The sequence below is a fragment of the Xenia sp. Carnegie-2017 genome, unplaced genomic scaffold, assembly GCF_021976095.1.
Source record: "Xenia sp. Carnegie-2017 unplaced genomic scaffold, XeniaSp_v1 HiC_scaffold_23, whole genome shotgun sequence".
Classification (NCBI taxonomy): domain Eukaryota; kingdom Metazoa; phylum Cnidaria; class Anthozoa; order Malacalcyonacea; family Xeniidae; genus Xenia; species Xenia sp. Carnegie-2017.
The window spans coordinates 4,797,357-4,817,435 of NW_025813486.1; the positions used below are offsets into that span (position 1 = coordinate 4,797,357).

Below are 20,079 nucleotides of genomic sequence, written 5' to 3' on the forward strand. Positions count from 1 at the left end.
CACCATTCATAAATAAAACAAATAGGAATGGACCTAATATTTTCCCAAAATGAATGACACACCAATTGAAATATTCTTCATGCAAGGTCTTTATATTTTCTGCTACTGTAATAATAACTGATCTATTTAACAGATAAGACTTAAACCAGGACACAGTTGTACAAGACAGTTCATATTGTGAAAATTTTTTTGAGAAACAGTGGTTATAAGTTTCGAAGACTTCGCTCAGATCAAAGGCAATATAAAGTCTGTAACGTGGTCTAAGTTCATAGATTGCAAAAATTATCTGCAAACTTAGTAAGCGAGTTTGATTAGTTAATCCGTGCCCGGATTTTGTGTGAGTGTGACGTAGGCAGTGGGGTGGCGGAGTCCTGAGCATCCCTAAAATGTTATGCTTTACCTATATTATATTGTTTAAACGACAGTTGTGCCCCCCTTTTTTATACTACCCCTATGGAGGACATAGTTGGCGAAAGATTTTCAGCAACGGACAAGCGAGTGAAATTTTCACTTGCTGTAACTTTTTCACGTTACCCTCGGCAATGAGACAAAAATCGAATCAAATATTTGTTCACTCAAAAGTCTAGTTATGGAAATTAGACGTGTAACACTGACTGTTTGTTTCTTTGTTTGTCGCACAGTTCGCCTAATTGTAATATGTTATATGATCTTTTGTAGTTAGAGCATCCGAGAAATATCAAAATTCTTTGACGGATATCCGGAGGGCGAGAGACAATTTTCCCGGTTTGCGCCTTAGAGAGATGCTAAAAATATTGAAAATTAGAAGAGGCGAGACGTTTTTCTCAATTAAGTTTGACGGTGGTTATGATTTGTATAGCCAAACTTGGGCTTGGGTGAAAACTGATAATTTAGCAGGAGCTTCAGAGAAGGGGGTCTAAAGCTCCTTAGTTTTCTTAAAAGAGAATAGTTACAACTCATATATGTAATATATTACATAGGTTTTAACAAATGCATGTTGGTAGAAAACAAAATGAAAATCTATAGGTAATATAATTCTTAACAAGAGAATAAACTTTTTGTTGTGGAATAAGAATAAAAAACTCAATAAAAAACTTTCTGCAAATGTCGCCATGCGTGCTATTGTAGCGCAATGATTTTAAAATACTATAATTGCATAGCATTTTTATTTTTCTGTATTTTTCAGAGTCACTAGATGGATGGTTAGTGACATTCTAGAAAAATACTCGTCCTGCAATTTCACCAACCATCCATCTAGACTTCTGTCGTCTCATCTGAGCTCGTTGCAGATGTTTGGATTTCCAAAAATTATTAATCCAGATCTTGTATCTTTTTATCATAACTTGCAGCAATTGGTTTAGAATTTCATAATTCGTCCATTCAGATTTTGTTCCTTTTTAACTCGTTGCAATTGGTATGGAATTTCACTAACAATCCATATAGCTGAGTTAGTCGTTACATCATGAAAATCTTTGAAAGTCATTACATTTACGAAGAGATTTTACGTCATCCATATCATCCCATGACTCCACAAGAAAATATCTCACTCTTCAGTGAGTGTTAACATTAAATAATTAAGTTTGAACTCAAACAAAACATTCTCAAACGAATTATTATAATCGAAACGTGCTTTTAATTTTAGGAATTGTTCAGTCAATAACCATTTTAAGAAAAAGAGTATCATCTTTAATATACTGACGATTTTTTAAACCTTCCAATGGCATAAAGAGTGGCGATCCAGAAGCAATATTCATATCTGACTTTGGTCGCTGAAATGAGGAACTTTGAGGATCTGAATGAAAAGCATCAATCATGTGATCTCCATTTCCTTGATCCATTAACATCATTGTGATCTTTTTTTGAAATGGCCATGTTTGTAGCGCATCATAATCACCTAGAAATAATTACAGAACCATTAAAAAAAATAAACAAACGAAAATTATAAAACAAATTGTTCTTCTAAATAAAGTTTATTCAGAAGGCATTTTTAAACATTAAACGGACAAAAAAGTTTGGACTCGATTTCCTATCAATCACCGAAGTATACATGATAACATGAAGTATATGATTTAGGCAGAAAATAGACAACACAGTCACACAAACTTATCTCGTAAAAAGCAATACGCTCTTTTATGGATATATATTATCTAATGAGAATACGTGCAGACCAATGTCATTTTTACATAATAAATCACTCGAAGTAAGTTATATTGTTTAAGTAACATTAGAAGCTAGTTATCTATTATTACCCAGGATTTATGCTAACCAAAAATGGATTTTTTGTTTCCTAAAGGAATTAAAAATATAAATGTGGTGGACAGATTGTCAAGACATATAAGAACGTGTAAACAATTGGCTCTTTCATTTGTGTGCATTATTATGTATAAATCATTAAAAATATGTTTTGCAAGCATTTCACGATTCTTGTATGTACACTTTTTACGTCAAATAAATCTGAATTGTCTAACGATAAATATACCATCACACAACAAAATTAAAAAAAATAGCAATGACTTTAAAGAACAATTTCTCCTGTGCGCCTGCAAACCAAGATTATCTCTACATGATAACAAAGAGCTGGGCTAAAAGGCCAGTGCAATCTGTAAAACTTGAGCGTATTTCTTTTTTAAAGTTGAAAAAAAATAAAAGTAAAAGTGCTTGACGTCTAATTATATGGAAACAAACGAGAATCACAGAAAAAATAGCTACACCAACTGACCGAGATAATTTTAAGAAACTGGAATCTTATGAAATAAATTTGAAACAAACGACTTATAGAAATGATAACTTAGACATTCATCTTAAGTCGTGGTTTGCCAGCTCAAGCGAATTTTTTGACGAAATTTTTTGAAATTATCGACAAAGATTGAAAATCTTTTGTGAGACCTAATATCTGTAGCGTTCAAAACAATAAAGAATAAAGGTAATTGAGTTCCCTTTTCAAAACCATCACCATTCATATAGATCTACGCACACATCTTTAACCATATTGAGAACTGTAGAATGGTGAACTGTACAAGGCTGTTTATATACCATTAATGGCGTCCTGTCTCTTCTTCTTGAAGTTATCTATTTTCCAAAGTAACGTACCATTGTAGCTGTGTACAGCCTCATTCGACCCTAGTGCACTAGGTCGAATCAGGCTATACATAGCTACAATGCAACAAATCCGATATTGGCCAATGTGACGCGAGATTGTAACCAATGTCTACTAATAAACATTACCAAAATGGTCGTCGATAAAAAAAATGTCTTGCATTTGTAGCCATTACCTTTGTTTGATAATTTTGAAAAATTGCTTCAAAAGACTCGCTCGTGTAATTCCGGCTTTACTAACCGTAATTTAGATTTAAGATTTAAATGCCATAACATCTCATTACTTCCATTGATGCAAAAATCAGTCACAAGACAAACCACTTATTTTTGAATTATTTTTAGAAAGAGAAACATCTTCATAAGATTACCCGGTAAACATACGTCATTCTTTCTCTGGCGCATGTCACAAAAATTGAGCTAAATATATAACCGGACTGCTACCTTCCAAGCCTGTACAATGCACGAAGCCACAATTTACCCTCAGTCACACGTGTCTGGGAGTCAAATCTCACATTATAGCTTATCGTCGTCCATGAGCTTTCTTAACGCCGTGCGTGGAAAGACTGGCACTAGTTAAATCGCAATGGCTACAAATTTTTTTGCGGGTCATATTAAGTTAAACGGTCACAAATTAAAAGCCATTTCTGTCATACATATTACTTCGGCTCATTCAAAGAACCACGGATACGAAGGGATTCAAAAATCGTTTTAAAATAAGCAAATACCATGGTGAATGGTCAAAATAATAACATAATAGTTCTTAAAAGATCTGTTTAAAACCAGAACATTAACTCCATAAAGAGTAAGATCCTAAGTGCATCTAATAGTTCTTAAGAACTGTTATGTTATAATTTTGAACATTAATCATAGTATTTGCTCTTTTCAAACGATTTTCAAATTTGTCACCAGAACAAAATCTTTATTTAACTAACTAAGGGATTCCGCCAGAGGAAACAAAAAGCCTAGTTGTATGCTGAACGCAAAATATAATCAAGGAATGAACGTTCCAGAAATAAAATCATAATATTTCTACGTAAAATAAAGCATAAAATTTCTCTTCAATATTGTAATAATTCGAAAGTTGCCGAATATTTCATACAAGTTGCATGATAACTTTGAACGTAACATCTATTTTGATGTTGAATGTGTACCATACAAATCAACAAGCGCATGACACACTTATAACAGATGAAAAAGTTGGCAATTTTTAATAGTTAAAATAGTAGAAGATTTGCAAAATGTCTGTACCTTTCATGACAACAAAAAACAAAGATAAATGAGTACCCTTTCCAAAACCATCACCATTCATGTAGATCTTTGCACACATCTTGTAACCATATTGAGAACTGTAAAATGGTAGACTGTACAAGGCCGTTTTTATACCATTGGTGGCTTCCTGTCTCTTCTTCTTAAAGTTTTCTATTTTCCAAAGTAATGTACCATTGTAGCTGTGAATGGCCTGATTGGATCCCAGTGCACGCGCACCACGTTGGCCCTCCAGGTCCGTAATCTTTATCGTGTTTCTTGCAAGTGAATCGTCAATTTGATCTAATTGTTGGCTAAATCGTAGTATAGTTGAAGAATTATCTCTCACTTGTCGCTCGAGTGTTGCAATCCTACCACGCATCGAGGAAACCTCAAATGACAAGTGGACATTATTACTATCGTTATCACCACGAACCTCGAGACTCTCAATCCTCCTTTCCAGACCTGTAAGTTTACCTGCCAACATCACAAACTTTTCTGAAAGATTGGCACGAACAGCAGTAACTTGGTCACCCATGTTTTGAACAGCAGTAGTAAACTCTGGACGTGGTACATAGTTACTTAACTGTGTAACAAATGCCATAACATATCGTAACAGGAGGCTCACATGATTAATTACATTGTCATACATATGTTGGCGGATCTCCTTTCGTTTTAAAGTCTGTAAAAGAAAAACAAAAAAAATACCAACACGTTCGTTAAACGAAAACTACAAGTTTGCCACAATTTACCTGTTGTTTCAATCTAGAATATATTATTCCTTTGTGATGTATCCAGGAGATTCTGTCAGGGGGGCAGACAAAAGTGTAGGGAGGGGCGTAACTGTGATTTAAACAACATAATATATGTAAAACATACCGTTTTATAGGGGCCTGCCCCCTTCTAGTTACGTCATTGCTTCGATCTGAACATAATTAAGACTTTCGGGGCGATTGATAGCCCGAATCATCAAAGTAGCACGAATATTCCCAGGGCAGTAAGACCTGTTCCAATGGACAAAGCAAACCTACTTCTTAGGCTTTAATAGGTCGAACCTCTTATAATCGAATGACATTATATATTGCATAATAAAGGGAAATTTGGAAAGCTGGTATCTCAGCAAAAAAGAAACTAATTCAAAATCTTCGCAATGAAATTTTAGTTAATAATTTGGGAATATGATGTAAAACATTAAAAGGAAAATCATAAAAATCCAGGTTTTAAAATCCAATTGTATCAATGACCATAAATGTTTAGAAATTTCGGGCTCTACAGAATTTGTTTCGCTCAAAAATAAAAATGTAAAAAAATCGTTAATTGCTCCAAATTATTTTTCGCGCTTGTTACCAAACCATGTAAAATATTTTCATTTTCATATATACACAGTTACACTATGAGAAAAATGCTAATACTTGCTTGCGTTTTTACTTAATGTCGTAATATACTTTTTTATGGTCATTTGAGGAAAGATTGGGAGTAGTTCAATAACTTGCTTCAAACTTTAGAGAGAGGTAACTAGTGGAACAAAGTTAAGTACCAACATTAATCAACCCGCTTATTTCAATACCCATATGTTGTAGCTGATGTTGTCAGTTTTATACCGAAACATGTTTTCATACAAAAATCCTCATTGTAAATACCATTACCACAAATTATCACCTTATCAATTCAATAACTTAGTGGTAATTGAATTTATGTAATCAAAACAAGGTGTCATAAAACTTTACTACAAATACACCATGTCAATTTCTTTATACTCAAATTTTGTTTACTGGAGATTTCCAATTTAGCTTTTTCATTACTAGCACGAAATGGTAAAATAGTTCAAATCGTCTTACTTTCTTATAGTCACATCCAATAGCTTGAAATTCACATTTAGTCGGCACTTCATCACAAGTCGTACTTTCATGGTTTTCAATATCTTTCCTTGGTATCTTTTTCTCACAATATTTACAAAGCACTGGTGCATTTTCACACACCTTTTCTATGTGGTCCTACCAGTCAAATAAAAATACAAAGCAAAAATATTTAAATTAATTTCCTAAAAGATAACAAAAACCAGTTTGTTCCATTTGATATGCTAAAACAAGATCGGTGAAGGAAAATTTTGATAAATGAAGTTGCTTATGAGAAGGCTCAAATTTTGTTTGGTTTTACTTAATAAAAATATGGTATAAATACTTTGTATCGTATTTTGTTGTATATATCACCATGTACTTCAGTGATATACACAACAAAATACACAACAAACTATTATTCGCCCCCCACCCTCAGTTTTTTTTTGCTCCGGGTGAGAACATACGTAGTTTCTTCCATCTTGGCTATCTTCTATCGATCGACCGACAATTTTTAAATTCATTTCATTATCAAGTGCACCATATGACGTCATTAAAATCTTGAAGACACACCGGGCGTGGTGTAGTTACGTGCTCGGTTACGCGTAACTGCAGCCTACCTTAAGTGAAGCATACGAGATATCTTTATCACAATATTCACATTTCACGTTTCGATATTCACATTTATTCTTCAAATGTTCGTCAAGGTGAGAGCGAGGTAACTGAATGTTACATTGTTTATGTATACAGCTGATGAGCGCATGCTCACAAACTTGAGAATGACCCTGACGAAAAAGGAGCTTTTGTTAATAAAATGGATACACTTTTTCATAACTATCTTGGTGCAACTCACTTCCAATTCTTCATATGTACCAAACCATTCGCACTTGTCCGAAGGACAATGTAAACGAATTATTTTCAATTCACGCTTCGTAAAAGCATCGAGGAAAACCTGTGCAAGTTTTGAAAGAATTACAGGATGTTAAAGGTTGGAGCATTTGCAAACTATAAATGAGTTAATGAAATAGATGTTCATGATAGATTTTTAGTAATGGCTGAAAACAAAGTGAAGTTTTTTGGGTAGGACTCTCAAATAAAACTTTAGAATATTTTCACCTACTTTATTTCTGCTTAATTTTTCTTGATCCTCCGGACATTTTGGATCAGAACTTCTATAAATTAAATGAGTATGAACACTTTTGATTAAAAATTAATGCCCAACATAAAGTTCTGATTAGAGCCATAGAAATAGACCAGAAAAATTGTAAAATTAAATTTATTGTGACGTTTCGTCTCAATACATACACTCCCTTCAAATTCGCACACAAATCAATAGCCTTTGTGCTGCAGCCTTTCCACATACATCCATTAAATTTGTTTTCCACCCTTCTCAACGTATCTCTTCTTTCTTCCCCTTTAAGGACAAAATTCCCAAGCCTCTGAGATCTGGTGTAGTATATTTATTCAAGTGTCGAAGCTGCAACGCCTCGTATGTGGGTCAAACCACACGTCATCTACACACCAGATTTTCGGAGCACTTGGGAATATCCCCCCTTACAGGCAACCATGTTTCCCACCCTGCATCATCAAGCATTCTTGCTCACATTAACACAACTGGACACACACCCAACTTAGACGACTTTAAAATAATCTCCTCTTCCAACGATTCTTATGAACTCTCCATTCATGAAAGCCTTCTAATCAATAAACACAAGCCTTCACTTAATGTGCAAGGAAACTCCATTCCACTTAACCTCTTTTAATTTCTCCTTATTTCACTTCCTAACTTCCTTATCATGTATCCATTCGACACCGCTTTCTTTAGTATTTCTTTCATTAAATCATTCTTTAGTATTTTCTTTAGTATTTCTTTCATTAAATCACTCGACACCGCTTCCTTTAGTAGTAATTTAACACCTTTTTGTTATTATAATATCTTGTCTTCACATCCCATTTATTATCTGTCTGAAGATGTCTTGAGTAAAGACGAAACGTCACAATAAATTTAATTTTACAATTTTTCTGGTCTATTTCTATGGCTCTAATCTTTATCACACGAATTCGATTTCCGCTCGGCAAGTCTCTCGCTACAATATTAAATCATCACTTTTGATTAATAAAATGATGTAAAACTAAGAACGTTTAAAGACGGCCAAATCACAATTTTTTTAGGTCTTATTTTTGGGAGGGGGGGGGGGCGAGGGAAGATAGGCAGCTTTAACTAAATTACAATGACGAACATCAATTTAAAAAATCAAAAATTCTCGTCTTGCATCGTATCTTCTATTTTGACATCATAAGACTGTACGGTGTACAACAAGTGAGCTCCACAAAGTTTGGGAAAAATTTATTTAAATCGTTAAAATGTAAATAGTGAACTAAAAATAACAGTATGTCATATTGCAAATACATCTGCTAATCAAGTTTACGTACTTAAAACACGTATCTTATAGGGGCTGTTTTTCCTGATCTCAAGTACTTGAGTTACCCTACTGGCCGAGAAAAGGTTACATATGTAGCGTTTGCAGGAGAGATTATTAAAGTAAATGGTTTGAACCCGGGAGTATCATTATGTGTTTGTAAATGAAGATCGTCCAGGTTAATAAAGTCCTGAGAAGGACTGTTTTTGTTGTTGTTGACTGACGTTTCGACAACCTTAGCGGTAGTCATCTTCTGAAGATTATTGTTAACTGCAAGCGATTTTTCAACTCGTTCCCAGTTCACTTTACATTCATCAAAATCCAAGATTGATGTGTTCATGTCGTTGAACTATAATACATGGAACGCTACCTGTAATAGAAAAGCCTAATAATTTTTTGAAGCTAAATTTTACACACAGACACGCGTGTGCATTCAATCAATTTTCACTCCTCAAGAGAATCTCGAAACACTACGCACGCGTTTCTGGGTGTAAGATTTGCTTCAAATATTTGCTTCAGGTAATGTTCCATGTATTTTAGTTCAGTGGCTTATGTTCCATAATTTAACTTTGCGTATGCGTTATGCAAAACTTGTTCTTGTTACCAGGATTAAAGTGTTTGTATGACAAAAAACTTCTCTCACCAAGTAGGGACACCCTCTTTCTTAAATAAAGTAACCATAGCAGTAGGGTCACCCTGTTCAATAGAATGGCTCATGTAAACGCTTGCTACTAATTTAATATGTAAATTATAATAACTTATCCTTCACAGGGTGTCTCAGCCGGGAGGGTAACCCTAGTACTCGAGACCTTATAAACGACTCTTATACACATTTTAAATCAAATTTCACCAACGATTTTGTAGAACAAGTATGAACCTTTTTATGTTTATAAATCCATTTGTAAGCAGTTTTTGTAGGTCACTCAATCAGGCAGGGAAAACAGTCCAAGGGAAACACACACGAAGCGGTAAAACAACATAAAGTTTGCTTTATGCAAGTCTAGGCATGTTTACACAAAGTTAGCCTTCCTGTTATATTAAAAAATTAATTAATGGTTTGCGTGTTTGGATGTTCTGATTCAAATATGCGGAAATTAAGCACGAGTTAAGAAAACCGAGCGAAACACGAGGCAAAGGCGACTTCGCCAATTTTTATTTAAGTTCACATTGCCAAAAATGCACTCCAAGTCACTTTTGGGAAGAAATCGCTTTTGTTTTTAAGCAAGTTCAAAATTTTCACGACTGCAGTTTCCATGTTTAGATGGCCTAGCGTTTTTCATATTTTATATTGGGTTTACAGGGCACAATAGTTAAGAAATGGAGACATCATAGCAAGATTCCTGTACCAACAATTTAGGGCAATAGTGATTACATTGAAAGACAGTACGCACGACAATTTTAACGCGATACTGCATTTGAATACCTCGCAAAATTATGATGTTCAATAAGGAAAACATTTAATAACATTAGCACACACAATGTGTAGCATCTCATCTTGCAGTAATATATCGTGTATTTAATTTACAATTTGAACCAGTAACAAATTTCCAGTTGAAAGTCACAAACAAATTTCCTTACCTTAGAAGAATGTCGATACAAGATTTACAAAATAAATGTCCACACGAGGTCTGCATTGGATTGACAAGAAGGCTATTACAGTAAGTACATATGAACTTTACGTTGATTTTTTTTCGATCTTTATCACGGATCTTTGTTCCTGGCATCTTGAGTAAATCTCTTTCAACTACAAATAGATAAAAAATTAAAATAAATAAGATCTTCCACAGTTTAGTATCAACGGTAATAAAAACGCCGCGAAATTAAACTGAGCAAATTGAGTTTTCAAAAGGTATCTTTCCTATAGCATTCATCTATGTACACGCAACTAAAACATTCTATCATTTACACGATTCCTGCTTTACGATCTCAAATAAAATTCCGTTCATGATTATCATACCAGTGTGTATCATCTGTATGTAACACGATAACAGAACTGTAAGAACAAAATTCAAGTGACGTTGCACTAAGTGTAGGAAATTTTGTTCCAACGTTTTTCATCGCTCTATCTATGTATGTATGAGAAAATTTTTTTTTACATAACAAGATAACGTTTTCTCGATATGAACGATTGAAAATAGCTTTTTGTTGTTCACGTTTGGAAATGAATAATATTGATCTGCATGTAAAAAAAATTGTGGAGAAATAATAGTAATGAGCAACAGCATTCAGGAACAAAGATATACGAATACCAACTGTCGTAATGTTGTATATGATATTTAAATCCAAGGCTTTTTATGTTAACAAATGTCATGTAAAATCGATAATGACTTACAGATTAGACGAATACTAAACTTTCTACTATTAAAGGACATTTACTCCTGCATATGTGAATTATTTTGAGATCAGTTATTAGCGCTGACTCTGGCCTAATAACTTATTTCTATTACAATATAAACGCAGCATAAATAATATAACTCACTGTTGTTATTAACAAAGAATGATGATAGATATTGTTCGTGTTTTTGTCACGTTAAACATACTTCCTGTCCTGGCAGGTACTTAACCTTATAGGTTTACAGACAAACATAGGAAGATAAAATTTATAGGCAGTCTATGCGCCTAGATATCACAAATAACAAGGCTTGGACGAATGGCAAGGAATTCAAAGAATCTATAGTTGATTGTTATTTAAAATAATGCAATTTTTATTGTTGTTTATATTGTTGAAATTATTTTGGTAAGAAGTCGAAAGTCATTCAATGTCGCATTGCGTTATCATAGTATCCTTTCTTTAGAACATCACAAACGCACTACAATAAAATATTTAGCCTTTAGTCGAATTTATCTCGGTGTAAGGTAATATGTGTAAAAAACAATGAACATTCGTCGATTTAATAAAACGTTGACATAAATAAATTATTTATAATGCTAATGCTTTCATGCATGATCTTATTACAAAACATTTTTCTTGTTGCTATGGAGTTATGAAAACACGCGGAAGAGTTTAAAAGAATCGAGAAATTGCGTGGCAAGCACAAGCTGTCAAGCACGAAGTGCAAGTGTTTCCATGCAATTTTGCATTTGTTTTTTGTGTGGAGTGCATTGTACTTTATTTGCTTCTAAGAGTTTTATAAAATTTTAATAACAATTTATTTAGAACTCTACCATTCCCAGCGATACTGTAAAATTTCTAAGTTTCCTTTCTTGATCATGGTTGCATCCACTGGTTTGAAATTCACATTCTGTTCACCCTTCATTGCAAGTCCTACTTTCACAGTTTTGCTATTCTTGCAACTCCAGTTACCAGTTTAGGCAAAGCACAAAACACTTCATACCAATTACACTAGCATAAAAAAGAAATCCACGCGTTGTAATCAGTCTTAAGGTGATGTCCAAAGTGAATGGTTAATTGGATTGTCATTTGTCAAATAGCTACTGATAAATAAAATATTTGTTGAATCGTCAAATATATGTCTATATATAGATAAAGAATGGCAAGTTAGATAAAAATACACCCGGGGATTCCCCAAACCGTTGAAACTAACCGCACGCCAGAGAAGTCATTTTAAAATAAAACATTTGAGAAATGCCTTACGTTGTCAAAACAAATCAAACACGAAAAGAAGTTTTTCTAAGGTTCTAGTTTTTCAAATTTACAGTTTTTCAACAAAAAACCCTAAAAATATTAATGAAAGGATATACAACGCAATTAACAGAAAAATAAAGTCTTCTTTAAATTCTTTCCAGCTAGTCAAAACATTCACTGAGCATGCACAAATTGCATTTTTTATTGCATGTTTAGAAGTTGATAAAACAGCAACCCATGTTTACAATTTTTTGACTTGTAGGCGAAAATTCAACAATGCATGTTTTGCCGTAATAAGCTCTTTTGAAATGAAGTATATAACGACAAAAAAGCTTGATCAAATAAAACAATCACAAATTTTTGTTCAAATGAAAACTCCCCCTGATAACATTTTCCTTACGCGCTGTTAGTTTATCGACTAGTCAATATACGACGTCTGCTTTTGATGGCTTGTCAATTAAACAAGATGTTAACGGCTTTTCGTTTTCAACTAGTACTGTAAAACCTACATATGTAAAAATATTTTTGTACATCTTCTTACTTGGGTACCACCCAAAACCAATGAAACATTTTGTTCAAGCTCGTGACTTTTAGTTTATATCAAACACAAGACTCCCAAGAAGGCATAAACACAAGTGACAACATTATTATTCGTAAGATTTCAGATTTACAATGTGCAGTTGGCCCAAGTTTCTACATTTCGTATGTTATGTATTGATAAATTTTCCCATTCAGTAAGGGCTGTTCACATGAGCCCGGTAACCAAGATTCAGCGAGGCATGAAATGATTTTGAGTCATTGAAAGGAGTATAAATTTTAAGTGCAAAACTTACAACCTTTTCTTACACGCGTCACATGCAATTTTAGTCTCAATTTTCAAATCAGGCTAAAATTATTTCTTTCCATTGTAAAAGTTTTGTGAATTTTCAAAGTATGAGCATAGAGAAATTGCTCAAATAAGTTTTTGTTGTGAAGTCTTTTAATCTTTTCCATTTGCCAAAATGATTTAACGCTTCGCTGAATTCTGGCTACTAGGTTCATGTGAACATGCCCTAAACGAGTAAACTGTATGATTTTTTACGTAATTTTTATCGCAATAAATATGTGGTGTGCCGCCATTCAAACGGGAGAGAGAGAACAATGGAATGTTCTCAATGTTGGAGGACATTTGCATTGTAAATAAGGAAAATACTTTGTTAAAATCATCCAACAAGGCGGCTATGACAGAGCTTACATATGTAGAATTCTCATTGTTTTGAAGTCAGTTGAACATTTATAATGGAGGAGATTATTACTATTCTTGACTTGCATTTCAGCGTTTTGGTGGTACTGATACAAAAGAATATTTTATCAGTGCTGCTGATGACACCAGCCGACGTGATTGGTTGACATTTTTTGGTAAACCTCAAGAAAATAGTCACAGTGTAGAAACAAACAGTATGGTCTCACTATATTGTGCAACTTGGTGCTGTCTACTTAATTATAGATTATTGGCTGCGGCAAGCCATCTCAGCGTTCCTGTTGGCCATAAAAAGCAATTGACTGGCTGCCACTATGCTAATCACATGCCGAATGAGATATGCACTACACAAAAAATTTCTAGAGTGGGACTACTGCTTGTTTTTATACTGTGGAATGGTTGCAAGTCATGAATATACGTATACGTAATTGGAGATGGTTTCAGAATGTATTGTTTTTCATTTAATGATATTTGAAATATATTACGATTGGGAAGTCACAGCAATATAAAAGGTTCACATGCAGTTTCATATGCTAACTCGTTGTCGCTGCAAGTTTTAGTGTGATAGAGTTGTATGATGCTTATGCACTCATTATTTTCTGTACATTATTCACTTTTGTTCAGCGTACTCCTTTATGAATGGAATTGGAATACAAACTGCTTTTCAAAACAGTTTGTAATAATTTGGAGAATTTTGTTGTGAAATTTTTGCTTTAATAGCCACAACAACATTAGACTTAGCCAGCTCAAATAAAGATCTTTACGCTAAAATTTCAATCAAACAATCGAATACATTGCAAAATTTTCATTTCAGAAATGCAAATCACAACGAGAAGTATGTCTCAGATGTTTGTAGATGTAGATCGTCCAGGTTAGTAGTGTCCTGAGAAGGACTATTGGTGTTGATAACGACTGAAACTTCGACAACGTTAACGGTAGTGACCTTCCGAGTTACGGGTGAAGTCCTTCGTGGGAAGCCACTAACTTTGACGATATACATCTACAAACATGTAACGATACTCCTGTGTTCAAACCATTTACTTTAGCATGTTTCGGAATATATTTTCGCGTAATAAATAAATGTAAAGGAGGCAAAGAAATGTTGGCGATAAAGCTGTAACGACGTCGGCGAGCGCTTGCAATTAATGAGAGCGCATTAAAAATTGTGTTCAGGATTTTTTGTGACGTTCGCCGAACATCGGTGCTATCATCGCAAGAAACAAAACAGTTTGTTTCTTACGATTATCGCTGATCAAAGCCGAGTATTTCTTGCGTAAAAATCTTTTAAAACAAGAAACTGTTGAGTTGGGTGATTTCGGCGACAACTTATATCATAAACAATTGAATCTGCACAGAAGTTATTAACATTGGTAGTGCCCCCTTGAATTATGGCTCTGAGGAGCTAACTAAAAACTTATGATCGCGCATGCGTGAAACATTGTGTAGTGAGTATGCAAACATCTTTTTTCACCATTGTATTGTTATTTTGCTTTAATATTATTTACACTTCACTGCACATCCCTTTAGTTTTATTTAGATAATATTATACATCGATGCATGTTTATTTATCATCAGAAAGGCTACTTTGCGTAAAACAATGTATAGGGAGTATATTTCTTTAAAATAATAGTTATAAATAGTTACTTTGCTCTTACTTATAGAATATGAATCGCTTATTTTTTATCGTATGTATAACAGTGTTCAATTGAAGTGTAATTAGCGCGTAAATATAGACGTAGTGGAAAATATTCACAAACTGCAATTTTATCCCAAAAAGCCCGTTTCGTGATATCTCACTCATTAGAGGATTTCAATGATAAATGAATATGTTTAAATATATATACAAGAGGACTGAAGTTAGCATTTTAAGCAAGAAGTATGATTATAAATTGCATAAGAGTGTTTTGTATATCTATGGCAATAAGAGGAAACACGTTTGTTACGTTTATTAAGTGATGATCGTGTTGGTTGTGGAGAAAGAAGAATTTTTCTTTCAGGCTAATATTGCATCTATTACTGTCGCTGCTCTACGGTTTTCTGTGTGTGATGATGTTCCATGAGATGTTTTCGTGGTCAATGTTGCTGTCTTTAAAGTGTCCAAAGGTGCTTACTGAGCTCGGTCGAGTTTTGTAGTTTTTTTTATGGCGGAAAGTGGCAGTGTGTTTGCCATGTGTAGTCTTAAATTCGTTTTCTGTAAGTCCCATGTACGTCTCAGTTGTGTTATTGTCTTTCCATTTCACAGTTTTTTGGTAGATGATGGATGATGGTAAGTAGTTTCCGTTAAGTGGGCTATGGGCTTTTTTTTCTGTCGGCAGTTGCATGTTCTGGTCTGTATTTTTTTGTTCGTGGTATTGTCGTTTTGTTGCATGCTCTTAAAATGTAATTGTTTTGATTTTGGATCATTTGTTCTCGATGTTGTCCATGTAGTTGTAGCTGAGTTTGATTTTCTTAAGGCCAAATACTTTCCTAAGTTTGTGATCTATGGGGAAGTGTTTGTCGATTAACAAAAGGAGTTTGTAGCCAACGTTTGTGTAGAGGTTTTTGCTGTAAAATTCTAGTTTGTGAATTTTTACGCTACCTCTCTCTCTCTCTCTCTCTCTACATACATATATGTAAAGGTATATATAGTGAAGTTTATATATTTCATATAAAAATTTTATTGTTAATAAAGATTGCCCAATACTAGAACAAACATATATTTATAATTGAAGTGATTGCAATTTTAACTTTTTTATAATCATATATGGTTCATTTATTTATAGCGTAGGATACCAAAGATGTAAATGGCAAACACGATCAATTCGTAGTTTAACTTTTCAAAAACGTAAAAATTATAACAATGAATGTTGGCGATCTTCTCTACTGTGCTTAGTGATTTCGAACGAATAATAATCAACTATACTTCGAAAAACGCAAAAAATTAAGCTTTAAACATACCAATTATATAGAGAGAAATGAATTGATGGTGTGTAGTTTTCCTAACTATCTACTATGTCTTTGGCAGTCTAGACTCGTTGTTAAATGCATGGATGCAACCATTAATATAGAGGGAGGTACAGTAGCTAAAACAACCATTTATATATAGCTAGATAAGGGTGGTAACATCATGTGAATTTTTTGTAGCATCACAATTTCAAAGAAATTTTACGTAATCCGTTCCGTACCATGACGCCACCACAATAAAAATACTCTATTCTTGAAAGAGTGTTTACTTGCATTACTTAAAGGGACATCAACAAACCTGTTTAATCGACAATAATTTTAATAAACAGTGTGTCATCCTTAATATAATGACGATTTTTCAAACTCTGCAATGGCATGAAGAGTGGAGATCCGGAAGCGATATTCATTTCAGACTTTGGTCGCTGAAACGAGGAGCTTTGAGGATCTGAATGAAAAGCATCAATCATGTGATCACCATTTCCTTGATCCATTAACATCATTGTGATCTTTTTCTGAAACGGCCATGCTTGAAGTGCATCGTAATCACCTAGAAAAATAAGCAGAAACAAAAATATATGTGTCAACCTGTTTGGTATGCACAACCATAGCTTAATTCACCCCACACTAAATTATATAAAGAAGCAAAGTTTCAAACAAAACTAGAACACAAACGCCAGTCAACTTGGAGTTACATAATATACAAAATGCTAAAAATTGTCTGTACCTTTCATGACAACAAAGAACAAAGATAAATGAGTTCCTTTTCCAAAACCATCACCATTCATATAAATCTTAGCACACATCTTGTAACCATATTGAGAACTGTAGAATGGTGGACTGGACATTGCTGTTTTGATACCATTAATGGCGTTCTGTCTTTTTCTATTGTAGTTATCTATCTTCCAAAGTAACGTACCATTGTAGCTGTGCATTACCTGATTAGATCCTAGTGCCCGGGAAACTCGTTGCGCCTCAAGATCCGTAATCTTCACGGTGTTTCGAGTAAGTGATTCGTCTATCTGATCTAAACGCTCGCGAAACCTTGATAGAGTGGATGAATTATCTCTCGCTTGTCTCTCCCTCGCTGAGATCCTATCACGCATCGAGGAAACCTCTAATGACGAGTGGGTATTTTTACTATCGTTACCACCACGAACCTCAAGAATTTCAGTCTTCTTTTCCAGATCTGAAAGTTTACCCACTAAAATAACAAATTTTTCTGAAAGATTAGCACGAACAGCAGTAACTTGGTCAGCCAAGCTTTGAACAGCAGTGGTAAACTCTGGACGTGGTACATAGTTACTTAACTGTGTAACAAATGCCATAACATATCGTAACAAGAGGCTCACATGATCAATTAGATTGTCATTTATATGTTGACGGATCTCTCTTCGTTTTATGGTCTGTGGAAAGAAAGACACAAAAATGTATTAGCCTAAACTATGCAAAATTTTTGACGTAAATTTTGTTCAAGTTAAAGATTGTTCAACCGTGTCGTTGCTGACATGATAATGTAAAACAAATCATATATTCTTACTTTATCATGGTTATATCCAATGTCATGAAATTCACATTTAGTTTGCACTTTATCACAAGTCGTACTTTGATGGTGTTCAATATCTTTTTTTCGTATGTTTTCTTTACAATACTTACAAATTACGGGGGAGTTTTCATACACATTGTCTATGTGGTCCTATATGTAAAATGAATGTACAAAGCAACGACAATTAGAAAACAAACAACTTGAAAGATGGCAAAAAAGAATTAGTGCCATCTGACAGGCTAAAGCAATGTCGACGCATGTATATGAAAGAAAAGGTTACATTCTGTAGACATTATACAGACTCATGTATATGGAAAGGCTAAATTTTCATTTTGTTTTTTAAGTACAAGTACGATGTAAATATAATTTTTCAAATCTCACTGTGTTCCATTAATCTAAGCTCAAATATTCCTCGTACCTTAAGTGAAGCATACGGGACATCTTTACCACAATATTCACATTTCACATTTCGATATTCACATTCATTCTTCAAATGTTCACCAAGGAGAGAGCGAGGTAACTGAATGTTACACTGCTTGTGTATACAGTTGATGAGCGCATGCTCACAAACTTGAGAATGACTCTGACGAAAAATAAAAACTTAATAAATAGTTATGCAGCACTTTCATGGTAACTTCCTGAACTCACTTCCAATTCCTGATAGCTGCCAAACCATTTGCACTGTTCGTAGGGACAATGTAAACGAATCTTTTTCAACTCACGCTTTGTAAAAGTATCCGGGAAAATCTATATAGGTTCAATTGAAATTCAAGGCTGTTAAAGTGCTTACACCAGAGTCAAGGAAATATATCGTTTTAAATAGTTAAATCGATTTTAAGAAAATTTGCAGTATATTCGATATATCTTAAATGGTTATTTTTGTCATAGAAGTACACCGGAAGTGACGTATGTAGGTGAACACAGTCGCATCGTAAAGTGGAAAGTTGTTTCCGTATTAAGTCATTTCCCGTAGCTTGATATACGCACTTTAAAGGTTGGTGCAACTATTGCTGATTAGTTGACAAAACAGACGTTGAGAATAGTTGTTTAATGTAATTATACCAAATTTTTCGTGCAAGGCTTTCTCAATCAGTGATTGATGTATTGCAGTATGGACATTTTCCGTCAGAACTTTAAAATATTTTCACCTACCTCATTTCTGCACAATTTTTCTTGATCTTCAGGACATTTCGGCTCAGGATTTCTACAGATTGTAAAAACTTTAAAAAAGATGCGATGAGCGTGGAATAGAGGTCATTATAAGACTGTTTCATCTTAACGACAATGATAAGCATGAATTTAGGATCCTCAAAAATTCTTCTCTTGCATTACAATTGTAACATAGCAATAATCAGATGCGTAGAACACATTCGGATGGGTGCAACTAAGATGGAATGTCATATTGGGTTAAAAATGCAACATCTAGATCGTTGGAGTCATGCAGTGAAATATGGGATACCACAGTTTGAAATGGAATATCATATTATTATGCCAGATAGAACGTTGGAATATGCAATACCAAATTTAAATGTGACATGTTTCAAAGATAATTATCACATTGGAAGAGTTCCAAAATAATTATCACATTATTACAGTTCCATAATACATATTGCTGTACCAATGCTTCTAATCTATAATTATATAACAAAACAACTTATTTATAGGACTATGCTATGACAATTGCTCGTAAACTATTTAAAAAAGTATATAAATTTTATAAGGATGATAAATACTAGTTCATAAAAGGAAGAAAATTCGGTTTATAACAGGAACTCAAACTCTATATATGCCTTAAATGGGAACATTTAACCCCCGCAATAGGCAACTGCGTCGATAACTTGCTGTTTGACTTTTGGTAGGTATGGACATGGGAGCACATTCCTTTATTGTTTACCAAATACCTGTAGTTAGCCATACAGCGTACATTACGGGCATTACAGTAATAGATTTCTTCAGTATGTAAACAAGAAGAAAAACAAAGTTAAACGAGCCGCATCAGTAGCCAGGAAAATCAGAAAGTTTATTGATATGCTGAGCCCCAATAGGACAATTGCATATAAAATCTTTGTTTCGCATCCGTGATAAATGTGATTTATTAAAGGTAAACCTCTCACTACACCTCATCCATCCGCAGTGAAGGCATAGCAAGACATGTTACTTAAGCCATTTTCCCCATACTCAAGTAGATATTT

The 20,079-nt window shown here is 34.0% G+C and overlaps 2 protein-coding genes across 2 annotated transcripts in view; both read right to left on the reverse strand.

The window, feature by feature from the left end:
• Positions 1 to 10,241, reverse strand: part of LOC124448715 (TNF receptor-associated factor 3-like) — a 39,109-nt gene extending 28,868 nt beyond the window's left edge. Inside the window, exon 1 of the mRNA XM_046999669.1 lies at positions 10,154 to 10,241. The gene's annotated coding sequence lies outside the window, so the exon portion shown is untranslated. The remainder of the gene's footprint in view (positions 1 to 10,153) is intronic.
• On the reverse strand, positions 1,075 to 19,802 carry LOC124448260 (TNF receptor-associated factor 3-like). The gene is made up of 7 exons (XM_046999257.1): positions 19,789 to 19,802; positions 19,040 to 19,091; positions 18,536 to 18,634; positions 18,306 to 18,470; positions 6,159 to 6,314; positions 4,324 to 5,002; positions 1,075 to 1,873 (listed from the first exon to the last, which is right to left on the reverse strand). Exons 1-7 carry the CDS (start codon positions 19,800 to 19,802, stop codon positions 1,629 to 1,631), a joined length of 1,410 nt encoding a protein of 469 aa, XP_046855213.1. The 3' UTR covers positions 1,075 to 1,628.
• Positions 19,803 to 20,079: the final 277 nt, after the last annotated feature.